The following is a 19687-nucleotide window of genomic DNA, read 5'->3' on the forward strand; positions in this document are numbered from 1 at the left end:
ACATGAGCAAAAATTAGAATTAATAAAGAGTCCGTAGCTGTGACATGGTACAAATATTTTGCTATAAGCGCTTAAAAGCTAATCATGCCGGTGGCAGGCAAGTCTAAATACATAAATGTGTAAGGATGAAATGCAAGTGCATATCTTCGCTAACCATGGCAGTATGTAATATATGCTCCCAGAGTAGAAAACAGCTTGGACAAACCTATATGTAACTTGCACGATAAAACCATATAGCAAACTGCAATATAAAGTGCTGGTGCATTGGACCGTAAACGTAACACATTAACCATGTAGCCTAATCAACAAGGTAGGCATAAACAATTCATGGGGGATTTTAGAACAGTCAGTGAATGCATGCTCAGTAATGAAACATGTAGCAAGCTGCAATTTAAAGTGCAAGTGCAATAGATCGTAAACATATCACTCTAGCAGCATAACCTAATCTAAAAAGGTTAAGTAATTATAAAGTGCAAGTGCATTATTCATTGAGGATTTAGCAATCAATGAATACAACCTTTAGAATAAAAGCATGTTGTAAACTGCTATATAAAGTGCAAAGGCATGTCACTCTAGCAGCATAGCCTAGTTGAAGAAGGTTAAGTAAACATACAGTGCAAGTGCATGACACAGTATTGGAGCTTATTATGGAAAAAGTACAAGCAATCATACCATGGAGGAACAAAATCGACCACCAAACTTTCACAGTACAGATATAATCATGTACTCACTAACTTCAGACCCCCTAAACACAGAAGAAAAATTTAGGGAAGACAGCCAAAATTCACCAACTAAACGATGGAAAGAGTTGGATGACATAAAAAATAAGAGTAAAATCAATAAACAATTCCAGGCCAGGTCAAAAAAAACATTTTTACAAATAAGTCCAAACGAGAAGAGAGCAGGAAGCAGTGTGCAAATAGCAAAAGACCAAGATCAAATAAAACTGAGCAAGAGAAGAATAAAAAGGGGGAGATTTGTGCAAATTCATAAAGGAACAAAATAATTAAAATAATTAAGTTCCCACAAAAGTATATAACTCCTCATCCACATTGTGCCCGTTAGGATATTTAGAATCAAAGTCCAAAATAAACCTGGTTTCAAGCTGTCTCAGTTTTAGAGTGCGATCACCACCCCTTGGGTCAATCGGTACATGAGCGACAGCAAAAAATGTAAGTAAATGGACATCACTGTCATGTTGCTGCCTAAAATGTTTGGCCATGGGGTACGTGGGGTCAAAGTTCTTAATAGCTCTGAGATGCTGTAGGATGCGGAGCTTAAGAACACACGTGGTGGATCCCACGTACCATTTCCGGCAGGGACAGGCTAAAACATAAACCACAAACGGGGTCTCACAGTTGATAAAATGTTTCGGCTTAAATTCAATGCCCGTAATAGGATGTAAAAAGGATTTACAAATAGTTGCATGAGGGCAGGCTTTGCATTTTTGGCACTTTGTAAAACCCTTAGGTAAACCAGGTAACCAATTGGTACTGATGGAATTTTTCTGGACCGGGGGCAAAAAGCTGGAAACCAGTCTGTCCTTTAATGAGGGTGCCTGTTTGTAAGTTAACGTGGGGCACTTGGGGAGTAAAGGACCAATATCTTTGTCCAGCCTGAGGATGTGCCAGTGTTTAACAATAATCTTACGGACATCACATATATATATATATGCAGAAAGCAGATATGTTGGCTATTATGATCGTAGCAGCCTTCTTCTCATTGTATTTACTTTATTTTATTATTTGCATTGCAGTGAAAGAGCTTAGCATTAACATTATGGAAAAGACAGTGTCGAGTGAGAATAACACAAGTATAGCCCCTGAAAGAATGACAAGTGACCTCACACCTGAAGCAAGCACACCAATTACAAGACAAAACATGGTGTGAAAGCTGACCAAAACCACTTGAGAAAGTATTCTGATAATTCTCTCCATGTTACCAATAACATGTGGTAAAAACACATGAGCGAAGTGGGGAGGTAGAAGTCTGATGAGAGCTGTTTTGTGTGTTTCCTCATCCCGTATGCCATGAGTGCCTCTAGAGTGTTAACAGCAACAGAGGTACCTACAAACACAGCACATTGCTTGTCCCATCTTCCAAAATGCATGACACAAGGACAATTACAGCGGAAAAACCCACCATACAATGGCTAACAAAGTCAGACTCACTACATGAGGATAGTTTTATAAAAACAAATGCCCCTGATGATCGATGCTAAAACACAACACAAGGTAATAAAAAACATACTTTCAGGCCCGAATAGGGGAGAGATTAGAATAGAAGACCACCGATTTCTGCAGTACATTGACACACACACGGGAAATAAATCCCTGGTTGCTTGATTAGAGGCCAGTTACAGATAGAAGGAAGTGTATTTACCACTGAATGGTTGGTCGATGGACTGATAGGCTGATATGATATGATATGATATGGCATTTATAATGCGCCTATACACAAGTGTTTCAAGGCTGCAAAGCTGTAGCACTCCTAGCATAGCCCGAGGAGGTTGTCTAGAATGCAAATAAAGTCTGCCTTGAAGAATGGCCTGAATACACAAAACTGCTCACCTGGGTAGAAGATGAGGGAGGACCAGTACCCATAATATCAGTGAAAAATGCTTCAGAAATGATGGCACAGTGAAAGTTGGAATGAAAACAGGTTGTGGACGTGTTTATAATGTGCCAGGCATGAAAGTAGGCACAACTGTTTTAATGGATCACTATTGGGCGTGTGGTTCAAAGGCCTACATGCAGCTTCCCCCAAATTGGGGAAGTCTCTGATCCATAGTGTAAATAAGTGCACCAGCATGGGTGGTGCCTCAGAGTGAGGTGCAGATTGGTGATTTCCCCTGATGAGTAAAAACCTTTGAAATAACAGATCTCTTACCCTAACATGCACCACAAGGGAAAAACATTTTTGCAAAATCAGTAGAGGGCTATGATGACATACCAAATGAACATAAACTGTTTGGCAGAAGAGCAACATTCTTTACCTCCTATCTTGCGCCAGGCTTGCAAGCAGCAACAAATGCCAAATGTTTACAAGTAATCAGAGGGGAGCTGTTGCAAACAATAAATGCAACTATAAAGGGGTTTAATGCAATCAAGGAAGAGTTGAGAACAGTGAGATTAATGACTCTGCAAAACAGGTATGTCCTTGATCTGATAACAGCCATGGAAGGAGGCATTTGCGCTAAAATGGGCCCATCTTCCTGTACTTACCACCAGCAAACAATGAGGCAAAATGGGACCCTTACAGAGGCTATCACAGCCCTACAGGAACTGCACACAAAGATGATGTCAGAGGTAGAAGACATTGAAGATGATGACTGGTTTGATTACTTGTTTTCATGGGTACCCACCTGGCTGACAAACACATTCAAAATATTATTGGCCATACTGCTACTGATCCTGACAGCTTTATGTGACCTGAAAATAGCACTGAACCAATGTAAAAAAAGTGAGCAACAAGATTCTGGAAATTACCATAATGATAAATGTGGATGCCCAAGTACATGAGTGTACACAAACAGATGAAGTACCCAGCATGTACCTCCTAGACTGTCCTTTTGGTCTCCTGGGACATTGAACAAATGTCCAGTTGATGCCCACAATTATACCGAACATTGGTTGGATTGTAAAGCTGATGGGGATTGTTGTTTCATGACCTGTGGTCCCAAAGAATATATCGTACAAGGAGGCAGATGAGGGGGGTGAGCAAAATATGGATACCCAAAGATGACTATAATGAAATAGACAGAAGTATGGGCATGGCTGAAAATTCGACTGAAGAGGGAATGTGATGATGCAGATGAATACGTCATTACCAACTTCTGCCCCGGCCCCGCCCGATTACCTCAAGGGCGAGAGACATTACAAACTAAGACAGCTTTATGACCTCCTGAACCCAGGGGTGGTTGAAAATATGAGTTAAACTGAGCTCCACAAAACAATATGCTCAACCAAAGTTAATGTACATGCAATCTGCCATAAATAATTAGTTAGGTTCTGTGACACAAGTAAGGACTAAAAGTCGTTTTTACAATGCACAAATAGTGTGCAGTATAAATGGTGCAACACAGTATAGAAGGACATGAGGTTCCTGTTTACCAAGAAAGGGACTCACTACACTGATTGGGCAGTTGGGTCATTGGCAGATAAAATGCTAAATACATGGGCAAGGACACATCATGTGGCAGACATAAAAGATGAATAGACGCGGATATAGGTCGCCAATAGGGAAACCGAAAGACAGAATTGCAGCCATTTTCCTAACGCAGAGGCCAAAGTAGGTCTTATAGTTAGCAAGGCCTCAGAACACAAGATGCTGAATTTACAGAAACACATGTATTCCAGTAACTTGTGCAGAGTCCAGAGAGTAGCTCACGGCCAGAGCCAAGATTAGGAACAAGGAAGGCAGTAATAGATGAACTGAACAGGCACAAGATAACGGTTCCCAGGATGGGAAGCGATAGACTCCCAAGCTAATACATTTTAATAAGAGCACAAGCACCCATTGATGTTCAGGCGCATGTGATCAGTAAATCCAAAAGGCCTCATAGACATTAATTGACTATCATCCTCGCACCCCAAGCAGCCACAAAGAAAACAATATGCACTTCAAAATTAGCTAAAACCTTAATAAATAAAAGGAAATCCACTCTCAGATATTGTACCCTAACACGTTATCCAGAGATGAAGAACACTAGCTATTCATCACAAGCCAGACCCAGATAAGACACCTGCAGAACTCCCTCAGTACACACACAGACACCAGACGGCACACAAGGCCAAGTACAAAGGAAAGGGAAGGCCTCATCGCCTTGGGGTGACCAGGAGTGTTCTTTAATTTGAATTATGGCAAACTAAAGAATTCTCTTCCCCCAATTATGTCCCTCTCATATCTTGACGTCTCGTCAAAGTGTCCAAGGTTGGTAAGCTAGGTGCCAAACAATTGAAAGTCCCTTGCCACACTGCCTATGATGAATAAGGCCAACCAATTAGCTGTCTCTATAATGATGTACTAGAAATAGTATGTACAATAGGATGGGTCCAGGCGGAGCCATCAGATAGGTGTCAACCAATAAAGAAACTAACCCCTATGCATTGAATATGCAATTTGAGCTACTGACCTACCCAACTTCAGCTTGGGTTTTGTAAAATGATAGTGTAATGTGACGTCATCGCTGACGTAGTTTTAGTACAAAACTTGCTTTTGCAATCATTGAAAACGTTGAGAGCTATGAGATTGAGGTGCTTTTATGATTTTCCAGCTACAATTTATTGTTCAAATAAAGCTGGGTTTTGACGTGCACCTGACTCCTCCACCATTGAGTATTATTTTGACTAATTGTGTGATCTTGGGTGCATCTTCACAATCAGCTTTCTCACAATATTCATTTGTCTATGTTATGTGGTAAATAATCAATTTGATTTCTATATTCTTCAGCGTGCAGTCTTCATTGAGATCTTAACCAATGGTGTGACCCTGGGACAACTTGTGTAACTTGAATTAAAATTTAAATTAGTACCCGGCGAGGGCTCAATCAGAATGAAACAAGCATTCTGATTGGCCCTTGCCGGGGCATTACCCTGCCGGGAATCCCTCGGATGAAATTCCAGGGCCATTGTTCCCGGCAGGGGGCGTGGCAGCCCCTCAGCCAATGAGAAGCCTTGAAGCAGGGCTATTGCAAAAGTACTCCAGGCTTATGGGTACAGCTGGTGTGGTTGGCAACTCTTAAATTAATAGAGCAAATATAAGTGAACCATAATAAATTTGAAATAGAGTTTACTGGAGAGTATAATTCTAAACAAATCAACTTTTTGGATTTAACGGTTAATGTACAGAATGACTGCCTAGAAACTTGGACGTTTCGTAAACCAACAGAAGTGAACTCAATACTGCATGCACAAAGTTGTCACCAGCACTCAACAATTTTTAATATTCCTCTTGGGGAGTACATCCGGGCTAGGAGAAATTGTAAAGATGATCACAAGTTTAAAGAGGAATGAATGTCAACTTTTGAGGAAACGATTTATAATGAGAGGTTATCCGAAGAAATGTTTACAAAGGCGTTTGAAAAAACCAAGAATCTCCAACAGAATGATACTTTAACCCCCAAGAGTGCGCACATTAAAAACAGATAAAAGTAATGTTCATAACCCAGTTTAATGAGGACCATCAGTTAATTAGGAAAATCCTACAAAGACATTGGCACCTACTAATTCCTTAAAATCAATCATCTGTCCGTCGCTACTACCGGATTTGGAGAAAGATAAAACGATCACCTGGCTCACCAAGAAAAAACCTGGCTTCAGGAAATGTGGTCATTGTACAATGTGCCAATTTGCATGGGATAAGACTAAAGAACTGGAAGGCCCTAATGGCAAACTGAATAGGATTAAACAAATTGCAGAACTATGTATGTTGTGTATGCTATTATATGCACGTGTAACAGGATATATATAGGCAGCACTAAGAGAGAGTTAAGGATAAGAATTTGAGAGCATCTGTATAAAATTGTTATTCAGGATGTGACCCAACCGCTTTCAGAACACTGGCAAAAAATCCACCAGTGTGATGATAAATCAAGAATAAAATTTGTTGGATTACAACATATCGTAATGGGCAAAAGGGGTGGAGACAGACTTACAGGGTAATTCATAGATTTTCGCACAAAAGTGGCGCACGCGGCTGGTGCACAGCGTGCCCGTGCCAATGTCTGCGCCAGCCGCGTGCGATAAAATCAATTTCCGTGCACAGCGTATTCATGGATTCCCACCTCCAAAAGCAGACGTGGCGCAGAGTGGCGCAGCGACCCTGCAGCAGCGCCAGTTACGCCCCCAAGAACGCCCTCGCGCAAGGAAAAGCCATCAAGATCGCAAAACCATCGCAAAGGGCTGCGCCTGCGAGAAGTATTACACGCGAATGGCCTGGGTGCATGTATTTCATGGGTGCACGAGAAGTCCCACACGCGAATGGCCTGGGTGTGTGTATTTCAGGGGTGCGCGAGAAGTATTACACGCAAATGGCCTGGGTGCGTGTATTGCAGGGGTGCGCGAGAAGTACCACACGCGATTGGCCTGTGCGCGTGTATTTCAGGGGCTCGCGGGTGGTTTCACACGCGATCGGGCCTGGGGGAGCGTGTGCGTGTATTTCAGGGGCTCGCGGGTGGTTTCACACGCGAACGGGCCTGGGGGAGTGTGTGCGTGTATTCCAGGGGTGCGCGAGAAGTTCCAGACGTGATTGGCTTGTACGCGTGTATTTCAGGGGTTCGTGGGTGGTTTCACACGCGATCGGGCTTGGGGGAGCGTGTGCGTGTATTTCAGGGGTGCGCGAGAAGTTCCACACGCGATTGGCCTGTGCGCATGTATTTCAGGGGCTCGCGGATGGTTTCACACGCGATCGGGCCTGGGGGAGCGTGTGCGTGTATTCCAGGGGTGCGCGAGAAGTTCCACACGCAATTGGCCTGTGCGCGTGTATTTCAGGGGCTCGCGGGTGGTTTCACACGCGATCGGGCCTGGGGGAGCGTGTGCGTGTATTTCAGGGGCTCGCGGATGGTTTCACACGCGATCGGGCCTGGGGGAGCGTGTGCGTGTATTCCAGGGGTGCGCGAGAAGTTCCACACGCAATTGGCCTGTGCGCGTGTATTTCAGGGGCTCGCGGGTGGTTTCACACGCGATCGGGCCTGGGGGAGCGTGTGCGTGTATTTCAGGGGCTCGCGGGTGGTTTCACACGCGATCGAACCTGGGGGAGCGTGTGCGTGTATTTCAGGGGCTCGCGGGTGGTTTCACACGCGATTGGGCCTGGGGGAGCGTGTGCGTGTATTCCAGGGGTGCGCGAGAAGTTCCACACGCGATTGGCCTGTGCGCGTGTATTTCAGGGGCTCGCGGGTGGTTTCACACGCGATCGGGCCTGGGGGAGCGTGTGCGTGTATTCCAGGGGTGCGTGAGAAGTTCCACACGCGATTGGCCTGTGCGCCTGTATTTCAGGGGTTCGCGGGTGGTTTCACACGCGATCGGGCCTGGGGGAGCATGTGCGTGTATTTCAGGGGTGCGCGAGCAGTTCCACACACGATTGGCCTGTGCGCGTGTATTTCAGGGGCTCGCGGGTGGTTCCACACGCGATCGGGCCTGGGGGAGCGTGTGCATGTATTTCAGGGGCTCGCGGTTGGTTTCACACGCGATCGGGCCTGGGGGAGCGTGTGCGTGTATTCCAGGGGTGCGCGAGAAGTTCCACACACGATTGGCCTGTGCGCGTGTATTTCAGGGGCTCGCGAGTGGTTTCACACGCGATCGGGCCTGGGGGAGCGTTTGCGTGTATTCCAGGGGTGCGCGAGAAGTTCCACACGCAATTGGCCTGTGCGCGTGTATTTCAGGGGCTCGCGGGTGGTTTCACACGCGATCGGGCCTGGGGGAGCGTGTGCGTGTATTTCAGGGGCTCGCGGGTGGTTTCACACGCGATCGGGCCTGGGGGAGCGTGTGCGTGTATTTCAGGGGCTCGCGGGTGGTTTCACATGCGATCGGGCCTGGGGGAGCGTGTGCGTGTATTCCAGGGGTGCGCGAGAAGTTCCACACGCGATTGGCCTGTGCGCGTGTATTTCAGGGGCTCGCGGGTGGTTCCACACGCGATTGGGCCTGGGGGAGCGTGTGCGTGTATTTCAGGGGCTCGCGGATGGTTTCACACGCGATCGGGCCTGGGGGAGCGTGTGCGTGTATTCCAGGGGTGCGCGAGAAGTTCCACACGCAATTGGCCTGTGCGCGTGTATTTCAGGGGCTCGCGGGTGGTTTCACACACGATCGGGCCTGGGGGAGCGTCCGTGTATTCCAGGGGTGCGCGAGAAGTTCCACACGCGATTGGCCTGTGCGCGTGTATTTCAGGGGCTTGCGGGTGGTTTCACACGCGATCGGGCCTGGGGCAGCGTGTGCGTGTATTCCAGGGGTGCGCGAGAAGTTCCACACGCGATTGGCCTGTGCGCGTGTATTTCAGGGGTTCGCGGGTGGTTTCACACGCGATCGGGCCTGGGGGAGCATGTGCGTGTATTTCAGGGGTGCGCGAGAAGTTCCACACGCGATTGGCCTGTGCGCGTGTATTTCAGGGGCTCGCGGGTGGTTCCACACGCGATCGGGCCTGGGGGAGCGTGTGCGTGTATTTCAGGGGCTCGCGGGTGGTTTCACACGCGATCGGGCCTGGGGGAGCGTGTGCGTGTATTCCAGGGGTGCGCGAGAAGTTCCACACGCGATTGGCCTGTGCGCGTGTATTTCAGGGGCTCGCGAGTGGTTTCACACGCGATCGGGCCTGGGGGAGCGTGTGCGTGTATTTCAGGGGCTCGCGGGTGGTTTCACACGCGATCGGGCCTGGGGGAGCGTGTGCGTGTATTTCAGGGGCTCGCGGGTGGTTTCACACGCGATCGGGCCTGGGGGAGCGTGTGCGTGTATTCCAGGGGTGTGCGAGAAGTTCCACACGCGATTGGCCTGTGCGCGTGTATTTCAGGGGCTCGCGGGTGGTTTCACACACGATCGGACCTGGGGGAGCGTGTGCGTGTATTTCAGGGGTGCGCGAGAAGTTCCACACGCGATTGGCCTGGGCGCGTGTATTTCAGGGGCTCGCGGGTGGTTTCACACGCGATTGGGCTGGGTGCGGGTATTCCAGGGCTGCGCGGGAAGTGTTACACGCTCGCCTACAACACGTAATCATGGAAACGAACGTGGCCAATCCGGAAACACGTACGCCAGCAGGAAGTAGGCGTACGTCCACCCGCACAGCATAAAAGTGCACACAAACAACAAACAAGCTCAGACGCCAGGATGAACATACCGTTCCTAGCAGCAGTGGCCGTGGGATACCGCAGGAGGAGGAGGAGGATAGTCAGGGCCAGAATTTATACACCCAGAACCAGCCTTTTTGGGATGCCTGATGACCATGTGTATGGGAGGTACAGGTTTCCACCTCACATAATACTGGACCTGGTCAGTGAGTGGGAGGATGACCTCACATCAACCACCCTGTGCTCCCAAGCACTCAGCCCCCTGGAGAAGGTCCTCAATGTACTGCACTTCCTGGCCACTGGATCATTTCAGCGGACAAGTGCCATAGTGGGGGGGGTGTCACAGGCCACGCAGTCACGCTGCCTACACCAGGTCTTGGCCATCATCACTGCACGCCCATCAGTCCGCAGGCACATATACCTGCCCAGAACACCTGCAGAAAGGCAGGCTGTTGCCCAGGACTTCTACAGGGTGGCACAATTCCCCAAAGTGCTAGGTGCCATTGATTGCACCCATGTGGCTCTACGTCCCCCCAGGGCAACTGAGCACATCTATAGAAACCGCAAGCACTGGCATTCCATCAACGCCCAGGTAGTATGTGATGCCAAGGGAATCATCACCTCAGTATACGCCAACTATCCAGGCTCCACCCACGACAGTTTAATCTACAGAATGTCTACCCTAAACCGGGACATAGAAGCTGGGCGGCATGGTGATACATGGCTGCTCGGTGAGTATAAATGCCACTGCGCATGCATGCATGTCAGATACTGAGTAATGTCACAACCCCACTGATGATACCCATCACCACCTCCCCAGGGGACAGTGCCTACCCTCTCAGCACCCACATGATGATGCCAATTCGGAACCCCACCACGCCGCCCCAGGTAAGATACAACACAGCCCACATTGCAACCCGGGGCATCGTGGAGCGCACATTCGGAGTGCTCAAGTCACGCTTCCGCTCCCTTGACCGTTCTGGCGGACAGCTGTTATACGCTCCCCCAGTAGTGTGCAGGATCATAGTGGCAGCATGTGTCCTGCACAACGTTGCAACACGCCGGGGCCTAGCCGTGGACATGGTGGTGCCCCCACATCCCCAACCACATGCATGCCCACTGCGCATGGGAGGGGAAAGGGCACGGGGTGAGGCAACCCGTACGCAGCTCTTGGCTAATTACTTCACATAAAATCACACCCCTGTGGAGTGCACACAGCCCTGGCACATACCAGCTGACAATCAATGATGTTTGTTACTGACAATTATGATGTGTCAATGGACAGTCAACTGTCACAACCATACCAGCCTGAGATTGTACATCTGGAAGTGTTCCATTGTGTGCTTCCCAAACTACACAAACAGCACCAATGCTGCGTTCAAAAGACACACTTCTATGCTGCTGAAATCATTACCCCCTTGCAAGACACAACATGACAACAGTGCCATGTCACCCAACCCCTCCCCAGCACCGCCACCCAACACACCATGGCATGACATGCCATGTGAGAGCAAACAAAGTAATCCCCCAAACATGACACATGTCACAAAGTACAGTGTCCCTAATGGAAAATGGCCACACACAATATGCCCACATGAATGTAGAAACAACAACACACATGACCAAATACTTACCACAATACAATCGACATAGCATACACATGACAGTACTAAGGCAAAGGATACGTAGTCTTACAACATGAGAATGCCAGCACATCCACCACCTCCAACTGTACAGTGTTGTTGCCACGCACATCTGGAAGTCCACTGCTCACAACATGAGCCCCATCTCCATAGTGGACGGCCTTGTGAAGACATGAGGAATGAACCTGCAAATCAGGAGGGAGACATGGATGCACAAGCACACATCAATACACCATGCAGTGCACAATACATCAACAATATGCACTAGGAATGTATACACAGTATTGACTACAGACTGCCCACACAGCTCATGGGAGTCCAACGTCACTGTGTAATTCACTGTCACTTGGGCACACCCTTTGCAAGCCCATGGAAACGGGAAGCAGGAGGGGTGTGTGTCTCACTGACCCAAGCATCTAACCCAAACTCAGGACAAGCCTGCATGTGCCCAGCCGGAATACAGTGGATGCCCACGGGAGCCACACAAGGCAACACACTGCAACAAAAAATCAATAATCAAAAATCGAAAATCAAAATCAAAAATCAAAAATGGCCATGTGTGGGCCAAGGGGGGTGTGGGAGGCCACCCAGGAGGTCCGAGGACAGGGTGCCCACCAACAGTCACCTGCGTGAATGTTGCGAAAAAAAAACACCTCCATGGGCTCATGGCCTGCACGGCTACTAAATAGTGGGAGATTCACTGCTGGATTCGCTCTCCTCAACCTCTGCTGCTGCTGCCACAGGAGGTGGTGGTGCCATGGGAGGCAGCCCACGCAATGCCCTAGTTTGGTCCTCCATGGCAGCAAGCATGCGGGCCTGGAAGGCCTCGTTCTGGAGGGATATGGTGCGGAGATCCCCATGCAACACCCGACGTGTTGCCCGGACCTCCGCCCGAGTTGCCTGCATCTCTGCTGAGAGCGTACGGGTGACGCGCTCCAGCAGCTGTTCCGTCCTGGTGACAGTGGAAGCCTCAAGGTCCACAATAGTCTGCCTGAGGTGCCGGACCTCTCCCCTCAGGGCTACCCTCTGTCCCTGGGCATCTATAGAAATTGATTCCCTCAGATTGTCTAGGGCCGCCTGTCTGTCCCTGTTGGACGCCAACATGTCCTCCCTGACTGATTGGCAAATGGAGTCTGTTGCCTGCTGTAGTAGCTCCATCTGCCTTTCTGGGGGGACAATGGAAGTGGCCACCCTCTCCATGGCCTGATCAATCATTTCGGATGATGCTGCCTGTTGGTTGGCCATACCGTAAATGGATTGCTCCCATGCGGTATTGCCTGGTGGCGGACGGCCACCGCGTTGGCGGGCACCACACCTGTCTGTGGCAAGGCGAACTGCGCCTTGCTGTGTCGGCACTGCCTGAGGCTGCTGGACTGCATTTCCCCTCTGAACCGCTGGCCCAGGAACAGGATCAGATGTTGCGGAGTGTGGCCCTGCATCCGTAACCACCACAGGCGCACCTACCAACACTGACATCCCCATAGTGGGCTCTACCCCTGGTGCAGGTGGGTCGGACAGAACAGTATCCCTTCCATGAACACATACCTGCGAATCCACATAGGCCTCATCCGAATCAACACCTGAAAAGAGTTCTGGGGAGGTGCAGCCAGGGACACCCCGGGACAGTATGGCCTGCAGCAAGAGAGGGTTCTCCCCCACCACCAAACCACGTCCCCTACTGGTGCCTGGTCATGCTTCAGATCCCTCCTGGGCCTGCACCATCTCCTCTCCCTCAACAGCATCAGGTGCGTCATCCTCTGCAAAAACAAGAAAGAAAAAAAATGGAAACAGGCATTAGCACCATGGCACGCTATTAGGCCAGACAAGCTACAGTACCAGTACTTGATTTACACATGTCCCACATGACTATAACCCTCCCATGCATGCACTGGCCATGAGTTGGAAGGGGAGGAAAATGTCAGACACTGATGACACCAAGATGGGAGAGCAACACATCAGCTGCATGCTGGCTAGCAGTGCCATCACACATTGGCCTGTGAGTGGCATGTCCAATACACATACATGACACATGCCATCACACAGATGGCATGTACCATGCCCATGACATATATGTGACAATGGGGCAGAGTGATGCGCAGTAGAACCAGGTGAATCCCTACTATCGGCCTGCTTAATCAGCTTAATACGGAACAATGTGGTAGCAAGATGCCACTTCAAGGGCAACTGGCGCAATGTAGTGCAAAACGCCTACTGTGGCCAGAAGGGACACTGTAATACCCAAATCCCGGGGCGCAGAATGCATTGGATGAAGCACATGGTTGGGACAAAACACTCAGGCACACACACCCTGACCTGGCACTCAACCAAATCCCCTCCCACAAACTACATACACATGGATCACACACACATGCATGTGCACTCACCGGACAATGCCTCGTAATCTGGCAGCTCTCCCACACCTTGGATCTGCTCCTCTGTGACGTAGGTCCCAGCAACATGCTCATGTAGAGTGAGTTCTATGTCCTCTTGTGGAGACCCACCTCCAGTCACCAGAGTTGCGGCATGACTTGAGGCCAGCTTTTTCTTTGCCCTACGCTTAAGGTCGTTCCAGCGCTTGTAGCACTCAACAGCTGTGCGCCTCATGACCCCAAGGGCACTTATGCTGTCCGCGATGGACTGCCAGTGTGCCTGACGTCGAGCAGGTGTAATCCTACACCCTGAAGTGACCAACATTTCGGCGTCATGTTCGGACACATACTGCACAAGTGCATCCAGTTCGGCATCATTGAAGCTAGGCTTCCTTGGCGTGCCGGACCGTGTAGCCGTGTCGGGGTCATCAGCCTGTACTGGACGAGCACTCTTCCTCTTTCTTTTTGTGGGTGGTGGGGATCCGGAGTGCCCTACGCCACTCTGGACACTAGAGGCAGGAGCACCGGTGGACTGTGTAGTAGTAATGTGCGATGGCACACTGACCACATGTCTTTCTGCAGGCATTAGCTGAAGTGTGATGATGGCAGGGGGAACCTCAGTCTGATGTACCGGGACTAACACTGTCCTTGCTGGGGGAGTCAGAGATGGGGTGGACGGAGCTGCAGCTGCCCCTGCAGCCTCCCCACCCCGCCTACTCGGGGCAGCAGATGACATGGCTGCCCCTGTACCACGTGGCCTGGTAACACTGGCTTGCGCCGCCACCCATGGCCTAGACTTGGCGACCTGGAAGTCAGCCTGGGAGTCACCCTGTGCTAGGTCAGGTGCCACAACGGGCCGGTCCAACAAGGGCTGAGCAGGGATGGTGTCAGCCACGTTTCCCTCAACCATGGGGGGGGAGTGTGTGTCCCTGACTGGTCCTCCACACGTGGGGGGCTTGGGGGAGTCTGCAAATCCTGGCCACGTCCCCTACCGCGCCCACCACGCCCACCTCTTGAGGCTCGGCCACCTTTGCCACCCTTACCACTTGCTCGCCTCCCAGCCATGGCACTGATGGAGTCAGCGTATGGGAGTTGCAGTGGACAATTGTCCTGGGCAATTGGGGGTCAAAGGGGTAGGGTACTAGATGGAATTCGTACCCAAGTGCTCTAGCAAGGCTGTATGTAACCCCTGGGGTAAGATGACGGGTCACGCAACGCACAGGCACCCCTAAAACAGAAAATGACGTGCACGCGACCCCTCGTAGACCACGTGCGTGGGAAAAGGAACCTGCACTACGCTGTGGCACCCAGGAACACAAAAATGAACGTATGCGTGTCACACGCAGCCTACAATGACCTCTGAAGGGGTACGCTACACACGGGGCTAGCACATTTGGTAAATACGTGCGCGACTCACCGTCTGCCTGGGAAAAGAGCGTGAAAAATACGCACGTGCGCGCGTTGGCAACACCCCCGCCAAAAGAAGAATTGTACACTGTCTGAGGAGACAGGACAAAAGGAGAAGTCAACGCTGTTTGAGGAAACAGGTCGAAAAGATTATCAGAAAAATACTGACAGAGGTTACAGGGAGTACGAACTGGAAACGCTGTGAAGTAAATCGCGTGTGAACCGACAAGAAGTACAGATTTCACCGACTCGCTCTCCACGGGAAGCACGTACAAGGAAATGACGTACTACACGCACCTTTTAAACCGCAACACACGTCCAACGTCACTTCCGCGTATACGCACTGAGGCACTATCCTCCAATCACGCAGGCTGACACTCGGACAGGGACACGCCCGCGCGTGTCACGTCACAGAGGCACCTGCGCTGTCAGGGCCTTTGGTCCAATGGAATTGTGTACACAGGCCAATCACGTGTGGAACTTCTCGCGCACCCCTGGAATACACGCACACGCTCCCCCAGGCCAGATCGCGTGTGAAAACACCCGCGAGCCCCTGAAATACACACGCCCAGGACAATCGCGTGTGAGAAGCTTCTCGCGCACCCCTGAAATACATGCGGCCAGGCCAATCGCGTGTGGAACTTCACGCGCACCCCTGAAATTCACGCACACGCTCCCCCAGGCCCGATCGCGTGTGAAAACACCCGCGAGCCCCTGAAATACACGCGCCTAGGCCAATCGTGTGTGAGAAGCTTCTCGCGCACCCCTGAAATACACGCGCCCAGGCCAATCGCGTGTGGAACTTCACGCGCACCCCTGCAATACACGCACACGCTCCCCCAGGCCAGATCTCGTGTGAAACTTCGCGCGCACCCCAGAAAAACACGCACACGCTCCCCCAGGCCCGATCGTGTGTGTGAACACCCGCGAGCCCCTGAAATACACGTACCCCGCTCCCCCAGGCCCGATCGCGTGTAGAAACACCCGCGAGCCCCTGGAATACACGTACCCCACTCCCCCAGGGCCGCTCGCGTGTAAAAACACCCGCGAGCCCCTGGAATACACGTACCCCGCTCCCCCAGGCCCGATCGAGTGTGTAAACACCCGCGAGCCCCTGAAATACACGTACCCCGCTCCCCCAGGCCCGATCGCGTGTAAAAACACCCGCGAGCCCCTGGAATACACGTACCCCGCTCCCCCAGGCCCGATCGCATGTGTAAACACCCGCGAGCCCCTGAAATACACGTACCCCGCTCCCCCAGGCCCGATCGCGTGTAAAAACACCCGCGAGCCCCTGGAATACACGTACCCCGCTCCCCCAGGCCCGATCGCGTGTGTAAACACCCGCGAGCCCCTGAAATACACGTACCCCGTCCCCCAGGCCCGATCGCGTGTAAAAACACCCGCGAGCCCCTGGAATACACGTACCCCGCTCCCCCAGGCCCGATCGCGTGTGTAAACACCCGCGAGCCCCTGAAATACACGTACCCCGCTCCTCCAGGCCCGATCGCGTGTAAAAACACCCGCAAGCCCTTGGAATAAACGTACCCCCCTCCCCCAGGCCCGATCGCGTGTGTAAACACCCGCGAGCCCCTGAAATACACGTACCCCGCTCCCCCAGGCCCGATCGCGTGTGTAAACACCCGCGAGCCCCTGAAATACACGCGCCCAAGCCAATCGCGTGTGGAACTTCACACGCACCCCTGAAATACACGCACACGCTCCCCCAGGCCTGATCGCGTGTGGGCCTTCTCGCGCGTGTAGGACTTTGGCGCACATTTGTTTCCTGCGCAGGGACGCTACCGCCTGCTTTCGTGTGGCGGACATGTATGGGCCTGTGCGCGTCTTTGGCCGTGCGCTGTTTTTCCCTATTCGATTCCATGAATACGTGTTGTAGGCGAGTGTGTGGGCGTTCTGCGCACTTGCCTCCTGTACTTCCCCCGTGACGCCCACATTTTCACAAGTTGTTCCCCATTCTGCGTGTGACGCCCCGTGTTACGCCTACTTTTGTTATGTGCGCCGCGCTATGTGCGAATTCGCTGTGGCCTTATCGCACGGCGTTCGATGACCTGTGCGCCAGCGTGCGCTGCGCACTTTTTCAGCGCACATCCCACATTTCGCGCGTGCACGGACTTCCATGAATAGATGTGCGATGTTTTCTGTGCGATAATCGCACTTGCACTGCGATAATCGCACTTGCACTGCGATTTTCGCTATTTCACTGCGAATCGTACGTTTTCGCACGAGTGCGCCGTTTTTTCGGCGCACGTTGATTCCATGAATCGGCTTGTTAAAGTATTACATCAGGCAGAGGTGAAATTAATTTGTTATTTTAATACAACTGTGTTAGATTTAAATTTAGATTCGGAAATGGCATCATTCTTATAAGTTAACTTATGTTTTTCATATTTTGTTTGTTTGTTTGTTTGTTTGTTTGTTTATTTATTTGTTTATTTATTTAGTATAGCGCGCAAAACCCAGAGGTAACAGGGCGCAACAGAGGTCAGGAAGATAGGATTACTTAAAAACTTGGTTACAGAATAAGATAGGCATGAGAAAAAGTGCATTGCATTTACAGTTACATTGTGTGGGATGTGCATATATACATATAGTTGAGCGAAGGCTTACAAATTTACATATTAATACTGTGCGTAGGGGCAGTTCGGTTGCATTTACATATTTACAAATTTAAGGCTGTGCATGGTAGTCAGGTTATAGCACTGGCATGATCAGATTAGATGGCAGGGTTAGTCGTGAGTATCATTGGCCCGCAGCCAAGTGAGGGTGTTTCGCCTGAAGCTATAGTAGGATTGGTCAGTCCTAATGTGGAGTGGGAGGGTGTTCCAGTGTTGGGCTGCCAGGACAGAGAAGCTGCTGCCGCCGGTTTTCTTTTGTCTGAAATTGGGTACCTGCAGGCAGTAGGAATTGATCGATCTGGTGGGGCGGGTGGACGTTTTTTTCTTTATTCTGGATGCGAGATAGGGGGGGGCTGCGTTGTTTAAGCATTTGTGGGTGAGTGATGCCGTTTTGAGGGAGATGCGGTCATGGATTTTAAGCCATTTGTGTTCTCTTCTTTTGTTGGAGATGTGTTCCTTAGAGGGTAGGTTGAGGGCTGTTCTGAGAGCGTTGTTTTGTAGTGTCTGTAGTTTGTTGGTTATGCATTTGTTGGCTCCTAGGTACATGGCGTTGCAATAATCCAGTCTGGATAGTATTAGGGCGTTGGCTATGATGATGCAGCTAGCTTGGGTGAGGAAGGCTCTACTTGCCCTAATTAGCTTGCATGTGTAGGCGGTGGAGGATGCTAGTGAGTTGACTTGTTTTTTTAGTGACATGGTTGCATCAAGGTGAAAGCCTAGTGTTTTCACTGTTTTGGCCACTGTGATGGTATTGCCATCAATGTTGAAGGCCTTATAGTTGGAGCTGAGTTTTTTGAGATTGGTATTGGATCCGAGGAGCAGGATTTCAGTTTTCTCATCATTTAGACATAGACCGTGTGTGGCCATCCATGCCTGAATGATGAGATATATTTTGTTTACCAAGGCCGTATCTGAAGCGTAGTTGCCTGAGACGGGTATGAGGATCTGGGTGTCATCTGCATAATTGGTATATGAGACACCCAGTCTGTCCAACTTGTCAAATAGGGGCTTGGTAAAGATGTTGTAGAGGGTGGGAGAGACGCAGGAGCCTTGGGGCTTTTACGGGACCATAGACATACTTCAGTGACTAGTGTGAGCAATCAAAGATTTTTATAGTTGGGACTAATTATTTATACACTTAATATTTCATAACAGGCATTTCTTAGCCAGTACATAAGTGTAGTAGCACTGGACAGGTTTTGAGTGCGCCATGTCGATGATCAAGCGATTTTTCCTTTTAAAATATTTGTAACAACCATTTTGTTCGTTGTATGGTACAGGCTATTTCTTTAAAATAATGATTACAAGGATTAACTACACGTATAAAGTATTTGAAAACATTAGAATGTATTTGCAGAACGTAGGACTCTTCGCATTGGTTACTTAGCAATGAAGCGTAGCGTTGCATTGAGCGAAGCGTCACCTTGGGAACAGGGAAAACAAATAGTCCCAAGATGGCGCCCGCAAGTTTCACTTCGCCGAATCAGACAACGCGAATGACTAAATGTAAGTAACGATGAAGCGATTGAGCGTTTGCGGTTATTCATATCGCACTGAAACATTGGTATATTTTTTAGGAAATGATCTATGTATGTACTGAGGGACTCTGTCGCCACGATTATTTATACATACACGGGAAGGTACGAATGGAATACTTTTGTGTGTTTGGGCTATCTGTGGATGTGCCACAGGCGGTGTGAAGGGTAATCGGTTACGGACTATCACAAAACCGAGACGTTTGAAGGAGGGACCGGAATTTCTTCATGAGTGCTTGAACAACTTTAAGTGCATAGGCGGCTTTATCAGATTACAACAAATGCTGTTTACTTAGCACACGTGACATTAGGGGCAATAGATAAACGC

General features: G+C 50.0%; 1 protein-coding gene across 3 annotated transcripts in view; it reads left to right on the plus strand.

The window, feature by feature from the left end:
- Positions 1–19687, plus strand: part of LOC138569769 (uncharacterized) — a 161591-nt gene that overhangs the window by 78935 nt on the left and 62969 nt on the right. Inside the window, exon 1 of one of the 3 annotated variants that reach the window (XM_069648050.1) lies at positions 19306–19330. The exons of the other annotated variants lie outside the window; for them this stretch is intronic. Coding sequence (XP_069504151.1) covers positions 19329–19330 — 2 coding nt within the window. The 5' untranslated portion in view covers positions 19306–19328. Of the gene's footprint in view, positions 1–19305; positions 19331–19687 lie in introns of those variants that run through there. 3 annotated transcript variants of the gene reach the window in all.

This window comes from Ambystoma mexicanum, chromosome 2q (genome assembly GCF_040938575.1).
Source record: "Ambystoma mexicanum isolate Mex_15411 chromosome 2q, UKY_AmexF1_1, whole genome shotgun sequence".
Taxonomy (NCBI): Eukaryota; Metazoa; Chordata; class Amphibia; order Caudata; family Ambystomatidae; genus Ambystoma; species Ambystoma mexicanum.